This window comes from Bombus vancouverensis, chromosome 7 (genome assembly GCF_051014615.1).
Source record: "Bombus vancouverensis nearcticus chromosome 7, iyBomVanc1_principal, whole genome shotgun sequence".
In the NCBI taxonomy this organism is placed as follows: Eukaryota; Metazoa; Arthropoda; class Insecta; order Hymenoptera; family Apidae; genus Bombus; species Bombus vancouverensis.
The window spans coordinates 3218743-3235468 of NC_134917.1; the positions used below are offsets into that span (position 1 = coordinate 3218743).

The 16726-nt window shown below is 35.6% G+C and overlaps 1 protein-coding gene across 2 annotated transcripts in view; it reads left to right on the plus strand.

Annotated features, from left to right (window-relative positions):
• Positions 1-16576, plus strand: part of LOC117164616 (LIM and SH3 domain protein F42H10.3) — a 42444-nt gene extending 25868 nt beyond the window's left edge. Inside the window, exons 3-6 of one of the 2 annotated variants that reach the window (XM_033347757.2) lie at positions 8196-8467; positions 9917-10123; positions 13363-13505; positions 14120-16576. In XM_033347757.2, coding sequence (XP_033203648.1) covers positions 8196-8467; positions 9917-10123; positions 13363-13505; positions 14120-14299 — 802 coding nt within the window. In that variant the 3' untranslated portion in view covers positions 14300-16576. The remainder of the gene's footprint in view (positions 1-8195; positions 8468-9916; positions 10124-13362; positions 13506-14119) is intronic. The other variant, XM_033347758.2, reaches the window with a different exon arrangement.
• Positions 16577-16726: the final 150 nt, after the last annotated feature.

Genomic DNA, 16726 nt, shown 5'->3' on the forward strand with positions numbered 1-16726 from the left:
CCTGCAGTTACACGATTCTTTGCATTCGACTGCTCTTATTGCATGTACTTCGCATTAATTATTTCTTAACTTTCTTACGCGTTATTCGTGGGATAAACACTGGTCGAGGATCTATTAATTTTCTATGGTTGACAGGATTCGATTTTTAGAAAGGATATTTTTCGAAGGTTTTATTAGGGAGTAAAGTAGCCGAGGATATGTAATTATTGATTATAAATTCACAGTGAATTTTCAATTCTTGAATAGTGAAAGACAGTTATCGTTGTTTTCGTTTCTATTTATTTTTCGGGAAAAAGCACTTGGTTTACATATTTCTAACTCTCACTCATTCCCATACTTTATATAGAGCAGCAATCATATCCAAATAGGCACACCCATTCATGCTTTCATCTTATCATTCATTTTATATCTAATAATAAAAGCTTAAATATACCTATATATCTTTCTTTCAATTTATATCCACTATCCTATATATATATATCTATACACTCTCACATGTCTACCTTTGGCTTAGTTCCGTATCTATGTTCTTAGGCTAAAGTCTAACATATAGCAATTGCCTCTGGCTGTTGTTTTTTCTCTCTTCCTCGGATTCTGCCTTTCCCGCTGTTCTTACATATTTATTAATTTTTATCATTTCATTTATTATAAACCGTTGAAAATATTCCATTCGTCCGCACCTGCCCTCAGTCTTTCTTTCCACTGAATTTGATAGCCCGAAAAATTTGTATCCTTGTTCAAGATTTCCGTAACATTTCAGAAAATCGTTTTGTCCGTACCTTTACTTCCATTCAGCGCTGTTTCTGCTCCATCGCTTTGTTGAAAACGTGGAACCGTCTATTAGACGAGCTTCCTTTTCCTCTATCAGTCCATTTTATCCATTTTCCACTCACCCATAGTGACGATTATAATTGTCAATGGCAATAACTCAAAAGATCATCAATTGGAAGTTTGACATATTAGAAAAACATCACGAAACTTATAATTTATTTTGTTCGAATTCATAAAAATGAAAATGCCGCAGTTGCGTTTACGTAAGAATATTTATATAACCGAATTGAGGCAACATGTGCGTCAGTAATAGTAAATATATCAAGGATTGGAATTTTACTTGTTTTGCGAGAACAAGAAAATATTATAAACTAAATCAAGTTGAATTCATATAAAAACTATCCCACTAGTTGTAAAGAAGCTGCATAAATTCCTATGAATACAAAGAGCAAGACATGATCGTCATAAAGAGCTACGACAAACACTTTCGACAAAGTAATTAGAGATTCTAAAAACACTTTAGAAATTAGCATAAAGAGCTTGCCTATTCATGTATTCATAACTGTACATACATATACAGCCCCGTATAAAAGTGTTAGGATAATTATAGTATCTTTGTTTCAAGATTGTAACAAATAATAGACAAACTTTATTATACTGATTTGTTTAATTTTTGATATTGTATAAGATAAGAAAAGTATACGTTTTTAATATATCAACAACTTTACTACAAAATGCATGTAATTTCAAATTCATAGCTTGTACCAAATATCGCAGTTTGAGGTGGAATATACAGGGTGGTTGGTAACTGGTGGTACAAGCGGAAAGGGGGTGATTCTACGCGAAAAAATAAATCGAAAATATAGAATAAAAATTTTTCGTTCGAGGCTTTGTTTTCGAGAAAATCGACTTTGAATTTTCGCTCGGTACGCGTACGGTACGTTATAACGGATCTCGCGCGAAAAACGCGTCTACGCTTCTACGCGAAAAAAGAAGCCGAAAATATAGAATAAAAATTTTTTTTAATTTTTCCATCGAGACAACGATCTACAGTGAGATCCGTTATAACGAGACGCGATAAAGCGCACGCGTGCCGAGCCAAAATTCAAAGTCGATTTTCTCGAAAACAAAGCCTCAAATGAAAAATTTTTATTCTATACTTTCGACTTCTTTTTTCGCGTAGAATCACCCCCTTTCCGCTTGTACCACCAGTTAGTAACCATTCTGTATACTGAACAAATTAAACAAAAATAAAGAAGAAAAGAAGACGAAGATAAAAAAAAAGTTATGACGTTAGAGGAAAATTACAAGCACCAATAAAAATAGGAATTCTCTAAGTGGGAAAACAACGTACCAAATACATCTCCTGTTTCATTAGATCACTAAATGTCAGGAGTGTCGCAAGCGCGCGCCAATCGGTTGCATCTTGCGGTAGCACAGGCAATGGGGAGTTTTATGCAGATGCGAATACGTAGCGTGGAGCGAATAGCGTGGATCCTCGAGACGACAGGAAATATCCTAGCCATTAACGGTGTACAATGTAGAACACACACAGTGCACAGTTCTGTGAAGCGGACCGACAAAAGGCCCGGTACGCGTATCTATTATATTCATGCGTGGCACAACCACGTGTTACGTAACCTGGCTGGCACAATTACCTGGGGTAGACAACGCTATAGATGCCGTACATGGAAAACGAACTCGTGACACAAATCTTGATTACGCTGGTGTGAGCTGCTCGGCACGATACGCGGCTCACCTTTTCGCACTTTTGTGTCCAACTAACGAGGCGCCACTATGAACATTAAATGGAGCGTAAAAGCTAATCCGTGTTTATTGTATTAAAGGGTTATCCTGGTTTAGAACGCCACTTTTAAAAAGACTTTGTTCGAGATTTTATCCAAAGAATCTATAAGATATTTTCTTATCGATGGTGTCTGTGTTTCGGCCTTGTGCCCTATTTAACTCACATACAGTTGATTATTTTCACGTGAATAAATGTGTGTGCAACAAACGATACAAGAAAGCTTTACACTTTCTTTCGAAGAAGATTCGAAACAAATATTTTAGTGGCATTCTAAACCAGAATACTCGTTTGACATAGTAAATATAGATTAACTTTTATGACCCATTCAATGTTTAAAGTAGTGAACAGTATATTGAAACAAACAATATTACTTTGAAAAAAGAAAGATATTTTGAATGAGAAATAGATGTGCAATATCAGAAATGGATTCCGTAAGTGAGTAACAGCGCACATGTTGTAAGATTTGTTAAGGTAATTAGCTAGAATAATTGAAGAAAATAGGATTTTGTGTATATTCCTTGCTCCAGTTCTTGTTCCTTTTATTTTTTCTTTTACTAAAACTTTCTAATGTTTTTTAATACATTTTTTATATATCTTTATATCAATTAGAACGCACTACTATTTATTATCACTATTTATATCAATCAGGACACATACATCGTCGGTCACACTATAAGAACTTATTTTCGCAAGAGTTGTTTTCTACGCTTGTTTCTTACATTTAACTATTTCAGCCAGATCATTTCATAGAGTTAGACTTTCACAACGCAGGAAACAGGACGTGGAATTTGAATTTGTAACCGTTGAATGTAGCAGAAAGGTTGAAATCGACCAGGTGAACGAGTTTGTTAATATATGTATCTGCCGGATGAATGAATTGAAAACGAGTTGTTGGAAAAATCAAGCTGATGGAAGTCATCGGTGAACCGACGACTAGCCGTGCGTGATTCATGAAACGATATTCAATATAATTTATTCGCGCGTTCTAACGCAATGACTAATCGGAGCTAGTCACTCGTTAACGCTTGTGTCACAGATACACTTGAACTTTCATTGCATTCTTATGCGGGTTCTCTACACGATGTGTATGCATACCAAAGGAAAATTCAACAAAAAAAAAACAATGTATGACTAATTTGTCACCATATACAATCATGTCTGATTCCTCTTTACATACAGAAATAGCAGAAAAAATACTGAATTATCGTCTTCTCTTCTTATTATCTCTGATATTTCTGCTTTTTATATTTTTCTTCTTTTTTTAAAGGAATAATGCAAGAGTACAGAGTTATTACTCGTTACTATCTGATTACCATAGCATTATGATGTTTGTTGTTATTACTTTTGAAATCTTTTTTTTTTTTTTTGAATAATGTAAGAGTACTACTTTGTTTGAAAATATCGTTTGTTGTTGTCTGTTTGTGACAGAATTGAGAATTATTATTTTCTTTCATTATTACCTCTGAAAATGTCTGTTTCTCTTTTTCAATGAATAATTTAGAAGTACAAGTTCATTTGTAAATATTGTTCGTTAGTATCTGTTCGCTATAGAGTTACGTTTTCTGTGGTCGTTGACAAGAGCTTCTCTTGATTACAAGGTGTTTACAAAACGCGATAGCGGACGCGTGATTTATCGAATCGCATTGCACACCTATGTACCGGTGTCCTCTCAAATATAACTTAGCAACAATGATGTACCATTATACAGGGTGGTTGGTAACTGGTGGTACAAACGGAAAGGGGGCGATTCTACGCGAAAAAAGAAGTCGAAAATATAGAATACAAATTTTTCGTTTGAGGCTTTGTTTTCGAGAAAATCGACTTTGAATTTTCGCTCGGTACGCGTACGGTACGTTATAACAGATCTCATGCGAAAAACGCGTCTACGCTTCTACGCGAAAAAGAAGCCGAAAATATAGAATAAAAATTTTTTTTAATTTTTCCACCGAGACAACGATCTACAGTGAGATCTGTTATAACGACACGTGATAAAGTGCACGCGTACTCATCGAAAATTCAAAGTCGATTTTCTCGAAAACAAAGCCTCAAACTAAAAATTTTTATTCTATATTTTCGACTCCTTTTTTCGCGTAGAATCACCCCCTTTTCGCTTGTACCACCAGTTACCAACCACCCTGTATATATTTTACATCAAATTTGTGATTCATCCAGGGAAGGAAACAAAAGCCGAGTAATCGGATAGTGCAAAAAGTTCTTAGGCTTTTCACCTTTTATAATTTTTTTTTATACGCTTAAGGCATAAACTGTCTGTCAGTGTCTTAAAGAAGTAACCGATCTACAGATCTTTCGTTGCAGAATCAAGTATGTGAAGCAGCCGAGTTCTTCTAATATTTATTTAGTTGTCTAGTATTTTTCTATTTATTTCTATTTATCCCTCTTTCTCCCTTTATGCGAATCATGTTATCAATGGTTGAATCTTTTAATATTTTGCAGTTTCATCTCGAGTTAAGCTCGACGCGTTCTACGCTGTTCTATTTCTTTCGCTTTTAGGATACGAAACATCATCTTTTGTATTAAACGTAGTATTATTTTGTCATAAAAAGGCGAATCAAAACGATAAGTAGCTTGTACCCATGTGAATGAAACAAAATTATTATAATGTGCCATAAATAAATTTGAGACCGGAATTTTCTAAAAAGATAATAAAATGGCGAAGTTTATAAGAAGCAAGATTAATTATTTTAATTCCTGCGAGTTATTTACATATACGCACATGATTGAAAGGCGCATGTATTTCGATCTCGGCCTCGATCGACAACCGCCCTGTATCGATTCGATCGGACGACCTGTTCTGCAAAACGTTTCTATCCGGCGGATGACTCTCGATATCGGCTTATTAGCCTGCTCCGGTTGATCCTGGGCTCGCCGACGACGTTGATTGCGACTGGAACCGTCGCTGCATTTTTCTTCTCCTTTCTTTGTGCTCTCTTCTTTACTTTCCTTTTCACTTTCCTTTAATTACCAGCCAGAGCGACGCGATTATTCAACAAACTGTGAAAGATTACGCGATACCTGGCTCCTCTTATCGCGTCGCGGTCCTCTGATAAAGCCTCGAATTCCTCGTCATGCGTTTGATGCAAATTTTCCCCATCGGAGCCTGGCATCCTTCAGGAAGGAAGAGCGAGAGAAAGAGGGAGAAAGAAAGAGAAATTTTACTAATTAGCAACTACTAGTAGTAGAGGTAGTGGTAGGATTGCAGGATCCACTTTATTGTAAGTTTGCATGTGAATGAAAAGGATATAACAGAGAAGGAAAATAGCGTTAAATAGAGGCATTATACGTTGAAAAGACTGAGAGCGGTAATTTTATGCATAATTTATGCATTGGCTAAGAAAATTCAATGATTTTATAAGAACTGTAATTAAAAGCTTATTATCTGTTTACGATATTGAATCCCACTGAAATTACAATTCCTTTTCCTGTCTTCTTCTTCACTTTTTTTTCTTTTTTAATGAAGCAATTTTTAACTGACAATCGAATTTTCTTAAGCGAAACTTTTGATTTTATTGGAATTGATTTACAACTAGATTTGCGAATACATATCTATTAAATGTTGATTGCATCCTCAATTATTACAGTTCATTCTTTCTTCCTTCCTTCATTCTCTTTCCCATTTTTCTTCACCACTTTCTTCTTTGTTTCAAACGTATGCGCATCCGATTACGCGTCCATCCCATCGTCTCACCGTTTCCTCCCCTAATTAATACACCGGCAACGACCTCGTAATTCTATTCCGCTCGATCCACGCGAGCGTCTGTTGTAACGTGCGTTCTGAACGCTATGATAAGAAGCCTTTTATTTCCTCGTCGCAGGCTTAGAAACGAGCAAAAACTCACGATCGCAAGCCGATGTCGAAAGTTTTCGTTGCGAAACGCGGGAAACTTTGCATCCGATTAATTATACTTAGTATAGTACGTTTCTGGTTCGCATCATTTTCGTTCCATTGAATTACGATGCTCTCATTGCGATGCACCCTGGTGAAATAGCTTTGATTTTGATCAACATTAATTGGCGCGTTACGTGTACCATCGAATATATCCGTAAGATTAATAATCTAATAAAATGTCAAAAAATTCAGAATAAATGATTCGGAGGATAATTATTTCCTTATCCACGATAGTTTCAACTTTGCATTAAAAACAAGATGGAATTAAGACGTAAAAATATTAGTTTATTCGGAAAGTTGATAAGACGATTTGGGAAAAGTTTGATGGTAATTTAATTTTATAGAAATAGAGTGCTAGTAAATTGTATCTCTATGGTTTCACACGGCAAGCTTTAAAAAAAAGATTCACTTAGTAAATTGAAAGACACAACGTTGTCCATCTTCTTCTCTACTTTTCTAAGTGTTTCACCGTCACTGTCTGTTCAGAGTATGTTTCATACTCTTCTCCCTGCGGTACGATTATCAACTGTGCTTCACAAAGGATGTAAGCGATAACCAACGGCGTCATCGACCGCTTGTCGTGCACTCGAAACTCTTATTCACTGTGATTTCCATAATTTCTCCATGAGGAACGCGCATCAGCCAAGATGACTCACTTGTCCTTATTTTAATCCTCTTCGTTTTAGACATGTATCAACTGTAACATTTTTAAGTTCTTCCAAAGTAGCCTGCGTGTTAAAGAAATGTTATACTACATTTCCGACCTCATCCCTCTTTTCACGTGGAATCATCCCCTTTGCACATTTGTCAACACTTGTGGGATACTTATTACATACAGGGTGGTTGGTAACTGGTGGTACAAGCGGATAGGAGTGATTCTACGCGAAAAAAGAAGTCGAAAATATAGAATAAAAATTTTTCGTTCGAGACTCTGTTTTCGAGAAAATCGACTTTGAATTTGCGCTCGGTACGCGTCCACTTTATCACGTCTCGTTATAACGGATCTCACTGCAGATCGTTGTCTCGATGGAAAAATTAAAAAAAAAATTTTTTATTCTATATTTTCTATATTTTCTATTCTATATTATTCCATCGAGACGACGATCTACAGTGAGGTCCGTTATAACGAGACGCGATAAAGTGCACGCGTACCCATCGAAAATTCAAAGTCGATTTTCTCGAAAACAAAGCCTCAAACGAAAAATTGTTATTCTACATTTTCGACTTCTTTTTTCGCGTAGAATCACCGCCTTTCCGCTTGTACCACCAGTTACCAAACACCCTGTATATACGCAATATCATTTGAAGGAATTTCCGCCACTATATTTCTCATTTTGAATATCATATTTAACTCGTTCCTTTCTTTCAAATTTCGCATTATAATTCATACTATTGTATTATTGTTTTTTTTTTGCTGAAAAAGAAATTTTCCTCAAAACGGTTCAAATAAATAACAATCCTTTCAAATCAACGTAGCCCTCTAGAAGCCAATATTAATTCAAAACACAATTCAATGACTCGAGCAAACTTGCAAATTCGAGTGACATGGTTTCTCAACTAGCGTGGAACAAGTATCAGAAACATTTCACCATGAACTCGCTGCGATTATCGATGCTTAATTAAGTGTTGCTAGATCGACACACGCCACTGCTCTACTCCTGGCGATCGAGTTTTCCATATAGTCCGGTCTGTTACTTCCATGTATTTCAGACACATACCAAAGGCGAAGGCCACCACGATGGCGGAAACGTTGGAACTGAAGCGTATCGCGGAGAACACGAAGATTCAGAGTAACGTGAAGTATCACGCCGAATTCGAGAAGGCAAAAGGCAAGTTCACCCAGGTGGCAGATGATCCGGAAACCCTGAGAATCAAGCAGAACAGCAAGATCATCTCGAACGTGGCTTATCACGGTGAGCTTCAGAAGAAGGCCATCATGGAGCAGAAGAGGACGATGACCGGAGAAAATGGCGAACAGATCGGTGAGTTGAGACTTGTCCTATGGTTTACCTGTACTCTTTATTCACGTATTGCTTAGATTGTTTAAGTATTTGTATCCGCGATTTGGTAATCGGTGAATAGAAGCTCCTGAAGCTTTCTATACCTAACAGATATTAATGTTCGTAATACTCGTGAGATTATTCCATAAGCATTTTTTCGTTACTTGTTTTGATAATTGTGATACGCATGGAATCTGAAGGTTTAAGATTTCATTATAGATAACTTTAAATTACTTCTACAAGTTTAAGTAGATTTTAACTCGTTAAGGACTGAACAATGGAGTAATGAATAAAAGATGTGTAAATGCAATACATATATAGGAATCAGACACATAAAGTAGGTTTTATGACTTAAAGAAAAATAGTGTACCGTGCTATTATAAATACATTAATTTCCATGCATAAATAACGATATAAAGTATCTTCTTATATATTTTTTTATTGAAGAATAAAGTATATACAGGGTGGTTGGTAACTGGTGGTACAAGCGGAAAGAGGGTGATTCTACGCGAAAATAGAAGTCGAAAGTATAGAATAAAAATTTTTCGTTTGAGGCTCTGTTTTCGAGAAAATCGACTTTGAATTTTGGCTCGGCACGCGTGCACTTTATCGCGTCTCGTTATAACGGATCTCACTGTAGATCGTTGTCTCGATGGAAAAATTAAAAAAAAATTTTTTTATTTTATATTTTCGACTTCTTTTTTCGCGTAGAATCACCCCCTTTCCGCTTGTACCACCAGTTACCAGCCACCCTGTATATTATAGAATATCATATACTTTATATAAGTGTATTGCGTAAATAACATACATAAAAGAGCTTTCATAATTCAAAGAGAAAATAGTTTATCATAGCGTTACAGTTACATAACATTTTGCAAACTTTATAAAACAGTATCTATGTGGAAAAAGAATTAACTATTCAGGAAAGTATGAAATAAATTCTTGAAAGTTCCTTTTATACTGTTAACACGAAGAAAAAGAAACAGGCTTTAATAATACAAATTGACTAACAGAAAGAAACTACAACATAATTGCATTAACACAACCATTGTCCTTAATGAGTTAACGTACCCCTGATCAAACTATCCTCAATGTACTAACAAACACTTAAAAGAAGCGAAGAGTCCTACTAATCTATGAACTTATGCACTGTCACCAACTAATATTCGCTTGTATGTTAATTGTCTCTTAGTCAACGCTATCTCTCCCATTGCCCTGTATACGTTCGATCGATAGATATCAGGGCTAGGTATTCGACGAACGCGTACATCAAATCTGTTTGAAACTCTGAAAAGTCTAGAGCTGCTTCTGAAACTTGCCAATTGAGTTAGGATATTTGAGAATATTCGTATCTTGGAGAGAATCGCTTAAGTTGGCGTTTGAATGGTTGTCGGAAAAGCATATCGGCAGCTTGTGTATTGTTGACTTTAGAGTACGTAGAGTACACGGACGGTTCGATCGCGCCTACATCGGGCGTGAACGCGAATCCACCGGCCGCTAGAACTGCGAGCTCGCAGGTGCAAAGGACACCAGGTAGGATCGCCGATTACGATCCTCTTAGCGAGGTGAGACCGAGCCCCTATTCCGCCAGGCAAGCTGGGGCAACCACTGTGATTTATACGAGCGACAAGGGACCAGGTGAGTTCTCGTCCATTTTACAGAGTAGGTTTCTTCCTAACTTCTCTAAGAAAAGATTAGCTCTAGAACCAAGTTTTACATCTTCTTTTCTTACTCTTTGCTTATTTAGTTACTTTTATAATAATCTGTCTAGTTAGGAAGCTACGTACAGAGTGGTTCATTTTCATTTGATGTAAATATATAATATAATACATAATCGTTTGACAGATCTTTTTATTTTAGTCGTCAATCTTAATAGATTCAGGCTATAGTATCGGATATTGAAATTTGTATCCCGTGAAACACGTATCAGATACACTTTTATCCGCAGCTATTCTTTATTATAATAATGCGATATTTGATCACTTTCTAATGGCAATCCAATGAAAAATTTGTAAGTTAACGCATTGTTGACCGGCCACGAGTTAACTCGTGTTTTCATGGCCAAACGTTGTCCACTTCTCAGTGTGCTGTTGGAGATGATACAGTGCAAGTGTTGGTCAGCATACCTCGAGCTGTGTCTCTCGTTTATAAGACTTGTCAAGTCGCGTCCTTTGTTGTAAAAAAATGTCAACGATGACGGAACGTAGCAATGAAGAATCTTTCAATGAATTACACGCCGATGTTTTACCTGATTGTCCGAATGATTGTGAATCAAATTGTGGTGACTCGGAAAATGATACTGTATCGGAAGATAGCGAGTCTGATATTAGACCGGCAAAATATCATTAAACCTACGTGCATATTATAATACAATAAGCGCATGAAAGGGGTAGATCGTGCAGATCAGTTTTTGGCGAACAGCAGTATTTTACGAGAAACTTTAAAGTGGTCGAAAAAATGAGCATTTTTTCTGATAAACTGCACCTTGTTCGATGCATACAAAACGTACTGTACCTATCTGCCAAAAAATAAAACAAGATACAAAAAATGTCTACTGGAAGTAGCTAGAGAATGGATAACTGTGGATTCCAAAGAACGCAGCATTGCACCAGACGCTTCTCGAATTTCTAAAACAGCTTCTCATAATGATGCACCCTTCAGGCTTTCCGGACAACTGAGAAACCACGTCTCAGAAAAAATAGTCACTGGCAGAAAAACAGATCCGACTAGAGCGTGTAGAGTGTGCTCTTCGAAAGAAAAACGCAGCGAAACTGGATATATTTGCAAAAGCTGTTGCGTGCCATTACACGTAGGTGATTGTTACGCTGTTTATCATAGGAAAAAGAAATATTAAACGTTGAATAATAAATAAAATTTATTAAAGTTTATTTATATTGTTTTAGCCGATGACATGAGATAAATTGTCAGTAAAATTGCCGGTCAACAATGTGTTAAGAGATCAACTTTCAAAGATAAATGGAATTTTGCTTGCTTACGACAAGACAAATTCTAATTGATTGATCTAAAAATTGTGTAGACTGATAATTCTCATAAATAAAGTGTTTCGTTTCAATGCAATGATAATGGTATAACGATACATATGAATACAGAATACATAATAGTAATACGAATACATAAGTGCAATAAAGAAAATGTTGTAAAATATTTAAGATAGCGACGTAGATAGGTCTACAATATACAAAGATGTATCCTTTGCTATGATACCTACAATAGAAAATTGCAAAACTTATAGAGGAGGTGGCTCGCGACCACGGTTACCAGACAATTCCCTTAATACCTTAATCATACTCTCACTGCCACTATCACTGTCGATAGCAATATAATCTTATTTGTGTATGTGACTTTTTGGCCAATATACCAGATTATCTTTATGACTGTATCAAGAGTAGCAGTGGGAGTAGGAATAACCTCTCTTCACTTAAGGGGATCCCTGCTCGTGACATAACTTGTAGTAGTGGGGACAGTAATCTTGAACAGTTAAACGATTTCATCCAAACTATGTTGCTGAGAAACTCGTAAGTTACAATTAGTCTAAAAATGAAGAAAGAGCGGGAATAGATAGGAGATAAAAATAAATGATAGTGATAAATGGAACACCCTGTACACTATCTGCTCTATTTCCCTCTGCTATTCTGACAGTGAACCGATACTTCAATACAATTGGAACATATCCTCGTTGCCTTGTTTCCTATACAGTCAACCATATGGGTTGGTCATTGGTTATAGTTAGCAACCGGTAATAGTTAGTTTCAATAGATCAAACTTCTAATTGGATTAGCTTGAACGATAGGTAGATACAATTCGGTCACTCCTATTGTATCGTTGGCCATTATCTCCAGAGCGCGACGTCACGGTGAATTTATATCGTTCCTCCATAGGACGACCTGAACGTTCTTGAACGTGCAACCTCTGTTTGTTTATCAGATTTTCATACAAAATATTAGATCGTTTTATAAGCTCTGTTGTTTTTTCCTTCTTGTTAAAAAGCCACTGTTGCTTATCTGTCAGAACTCTGCTGCTTCTTAATTGTCTGTCTTTTAGATTAGTATCTAAGCTTTGGTAAGCTTGGAAATTCCAAGAAGATCGATACAGTGCTGAAAGAATGACAATTGAAAGATCAAACGATAAACGCTTATGCCACTGTATGATTTAGAAGATCCGTACAATTTTGTGAAGAAATTAGTAAAAAATTGGCTCTAAAAGAGTTTCGTATAAAAAAAGATAACAGTAGCAAGCAAAATATTAATTGGCTTTGCATGCAGCAACATGCGAGGAATATTTTTTAGGTTCCAGAAGGAAATTTTTTACAAGAAATTTTGACCAAATTCCGAATCACAGAAATTTGATAAACTAGTAGAATGAATTTAATTTTTATATGAGAGGGTAATAAAAAACGAGAGAGAATACATTTACAATGGAACTCATGATGCTTTCCTGTAATTTCATGTTACACTTCTAATAATAAAAAAAAAAAAAAAAATACGATGCAACTTATAAAACGATTTAATATAATAATTGAGAAAGATGTTTTGTAGTTAACGGTGGCTGGTCACAAACTATTTCTGTTTTCTATGTGGTATATTTATTTTCCGTTTCGTTGTTGTTGCCAATTCGTCGACTGCGTCGATTCACTCGTAACTGCTTTCCAATTCTTCTGCACCATACTGTATCTATTTTATATGTTTTACGTGATCTAAACTTTCATTAAACACGAAACGCTAACACGTGGTGTTTTTGAGGAAGTTGCGTCTGAAACCGATATCTGCTGTTTCGGACGAATCTTTTTCGGGAAATCACTTTTTCCGATAAATTCGATTCCTTTCATTTTACTTAGTAAATTTAACGAATTCTTTCAGTGACGAATCCACCAGCTAGAAAGATTGGTTCGGTGGCTGATATAGACCCTGTAAACGAGTACTACGGATCGTTAACACCAGCAACGAATAACAATCACGTCCCACAGCATATGCCGTCTCCACCACCAGCTACCAATGTTGGGGTGAGTTATTTTAATTTTTCAAATTGCTATTTTCAATAGTACGGTCCATAAGGCTGGAAGAAGAAAGTTTAAGTATCTTTCTATCAGATGCAAACTTTGATATTGGGTGGTATAAAAGTAATTCAAGCATTTTCTGAAAATATTGTCACTCAATGCTATTTTTGTTAACTTTTTAATGGTTATACATTTTTCTATTTAACACATTCCTTGCTAGGAAGACGTGACTTTATTTTAAGAAATAAATTGTTTGTGTTTGTCCAGTGTACTTTCTAGCTCGTCTTTTTTGGCTTCTAAAGTATTTATGCCCAATATTATGTTTCTATGAACATTCTGTATTTTTTTCTAAAATATGTATGTATATCTATTTGTATAAAAATTTGTTTCCTCCCTTGAATTGTATATCTTTCTCATATACTTTTAATTTTGATTCAAGTTTCATACTTCAATCCTGGATGGTTCAATTATGCGATCTATCGATTGTATTATATGTCCAACAATTAGAAACTGGTTAATATTTTCCATTTATTTATTTATTTATTTCTCTAATCGTATTTCGTCTTTTTCTTGTTTCACCAGTTGAAATACATTTTTCAAATAATTTTCTTTTTCATTAGAGAGTGTATAGAGCGATGTACGACTACCAAGCGCAAGATTTGGACGAGGTGAGCTTCTGCGACGGCGATCTGATCGTTAACTGTACAGCCATTGACGAGGGTTGGATGACCGGCCTGGTACAGCGCACCGGACGACACGGCATGTTGCCTGCGAATTACGTCGAACCAGTGCAAATTTAAAAAGCATCTTTCGCATTTAAAGTCAGCAAACTAGAGGGTAATTCCACTTTGGGACCAAATTCTGCTCGATTCTATTACGAAGAGCACCGATAGCTGTCATGTGCTTAAACATTTTTCTACGAGAGTATCGACCCAGTTTTTATACGACCTTTTTCATGGTGACGCAGATTTATCCTGTCGGTCAACAATTTTATACAATATTTTTCGAAACCATTCCGTTGCTTCGAGGATTCCACGGTAATGACGATGAAATGAATAACGATTTAATAATGATGAGCGGTGACAAAGCCTGGAAGATTTAAATTCTTCACTTTTTTTTTATATAAGTTTTATATTCCATTTGGAGAAATTTTGTGTACGTTATTCGTAAAATATTCTTTTCTATTTCTTTTGCTCGTATTCTTATGATAAGGCGTTTTTCTTTTACAATACGCGAACATTTTGCATTTGTACACAAGATTCGAACGATTACTTTTATATTCAACGATATTCTTCCGACCTTTGTCCACCTTTTTTAAGCGTAGTTCTCACTTTTTCGTAAATCGTTGGCGAGAATGATGCGCAAATTACAATGGATATTTATCTGAAAATATGAAAACTGTATTGCAATATTTTAGCAGAAGATTTAGGCTTCACCACCATACCACACGCATTGTTTATTGTGATGCAAACAGAAAGAACGATGTGCCTTATATACGTAGACCTCCAATTAGGTCAATTTTTTCCTGCGAGCTTTTGCGCAGCGACTTAAAGGAAACGATGAAAGAAAAAGAAAAAGTATGTTAGTTACGGTTCCGTATTGAGTTACATATCATCGGAGCACATAAGAGGGAACTTTGTAGGAAACAAAAGTGAATCTAGTTAGGATTATAAACGAAGAAGAAATTTTGTAGTGTAATTGTTGATAGGAAAGTTTCGTTGCACTTGCCTTGCTCGATCCGATGCGTTTCGAAAGAAAGCAACGATCGCTAGAAATCTTTATTACCGTTTCACTTTGTCCAATTAACGACATTAACCGACATTTACCTAGAATAGCTGTTAAGTTCTATCACGCGAGATTCGCCTGCATTAAACAAAGAAATGCTTACTTTTCGGCTTTCGATGATCCTTTTAGTCACTGTATCGGTGATACTCGACTGATTAAATAGCGAAAATATCAATCGATAACAAGCGATAATTAGAAGATCTATATCGATATCTACTAGCGTTCTTGTGTTACAACGTTTTCAAATTTCAAGCGTTTTATTAAGCGCATGATTCAGGAAACGTACGTTTTTCAAATTGTACACGATGTAACAAAGAGTATTATCTGTAGTTAGTATGTACCGTTAGTTATAAGTCGTACTAAATTTATATTTGTATTTGTGTATTTGTATCGGACGAAATTTGGAATTGTAACAATTTAAGAAATCGTTACGAAAGAATTTTTAATTTTATTAAGCCGGTGTATCCGGCGTATTGCACGTGCAGTTAAACGAAATACATTTCTTCAACTTTCTATCATTTTATTCTACTTAACTGATTAACACAAATATGACATACGAAACAGTACTAAAAGGATTAGATCGCTTTCTGCGAACACATTTCTCGTGGTAAAAAGCGGGTTTATCGGCAATAGAGGATTGTTCTCCGCGATGGTCTCGATTTTCCTAGATAGCTTTATACCTTCTTAACGTTCGATTAATGTACAGATAAATATAGCGAGAAAATTTCAAGTATAACGGGAACATCGTGCCACCATTTCGGAGACTAACCGCGCCCCATATTGCCGTTTCTCTTCTAATTTTCGTCCCTTAATCCTTGATCATTGTCTTTCGAAATTTGTTCTTCCCTCTGCTGGAAAAAAAAATGAAAAGAAATCTGGTTCCTGGGACGCAAGCCGTATCTATTACATTGCATTTACCTGAGTAGGAGAATAGAAGATTATAAGCTATATTATTACGTAAAAGAAATAAATAGTAATGTTGTTGCGTGCACGCGCGCGTACGCCGCGTTTCCGGCGTGCGCGACGTCGTTCGACTTCGTGATAAACCGCGAGGAGATATATTCATATTTTTGGAAACATGTTAGCATTATTATTAATATTATTATTATTATTATAATTATTATAAATATATTATAATTATTTCCCCCTTTTGTAATTATTAAAACACCAATAAGTCGAAGAATCTACAATTTATAATTGAGAAAGCATACAGAAATATATGTTAGCGTTGTTTAAAACAGATAATATTATATTATGATACGAGATCATAAACAATGAACATGTTATGTAAATCATCGCCTATGACTTATTGTTCTATCCTTTCTTTCTCCAGATCTCGCGCATAGATTTGTTTATTTTATCACAGTAGCGGAGAATGAGAAAGAGATTCTTTGTTATATCTTACATACCATATCCGTTATTCTTTTTTGTTACAATTTAAA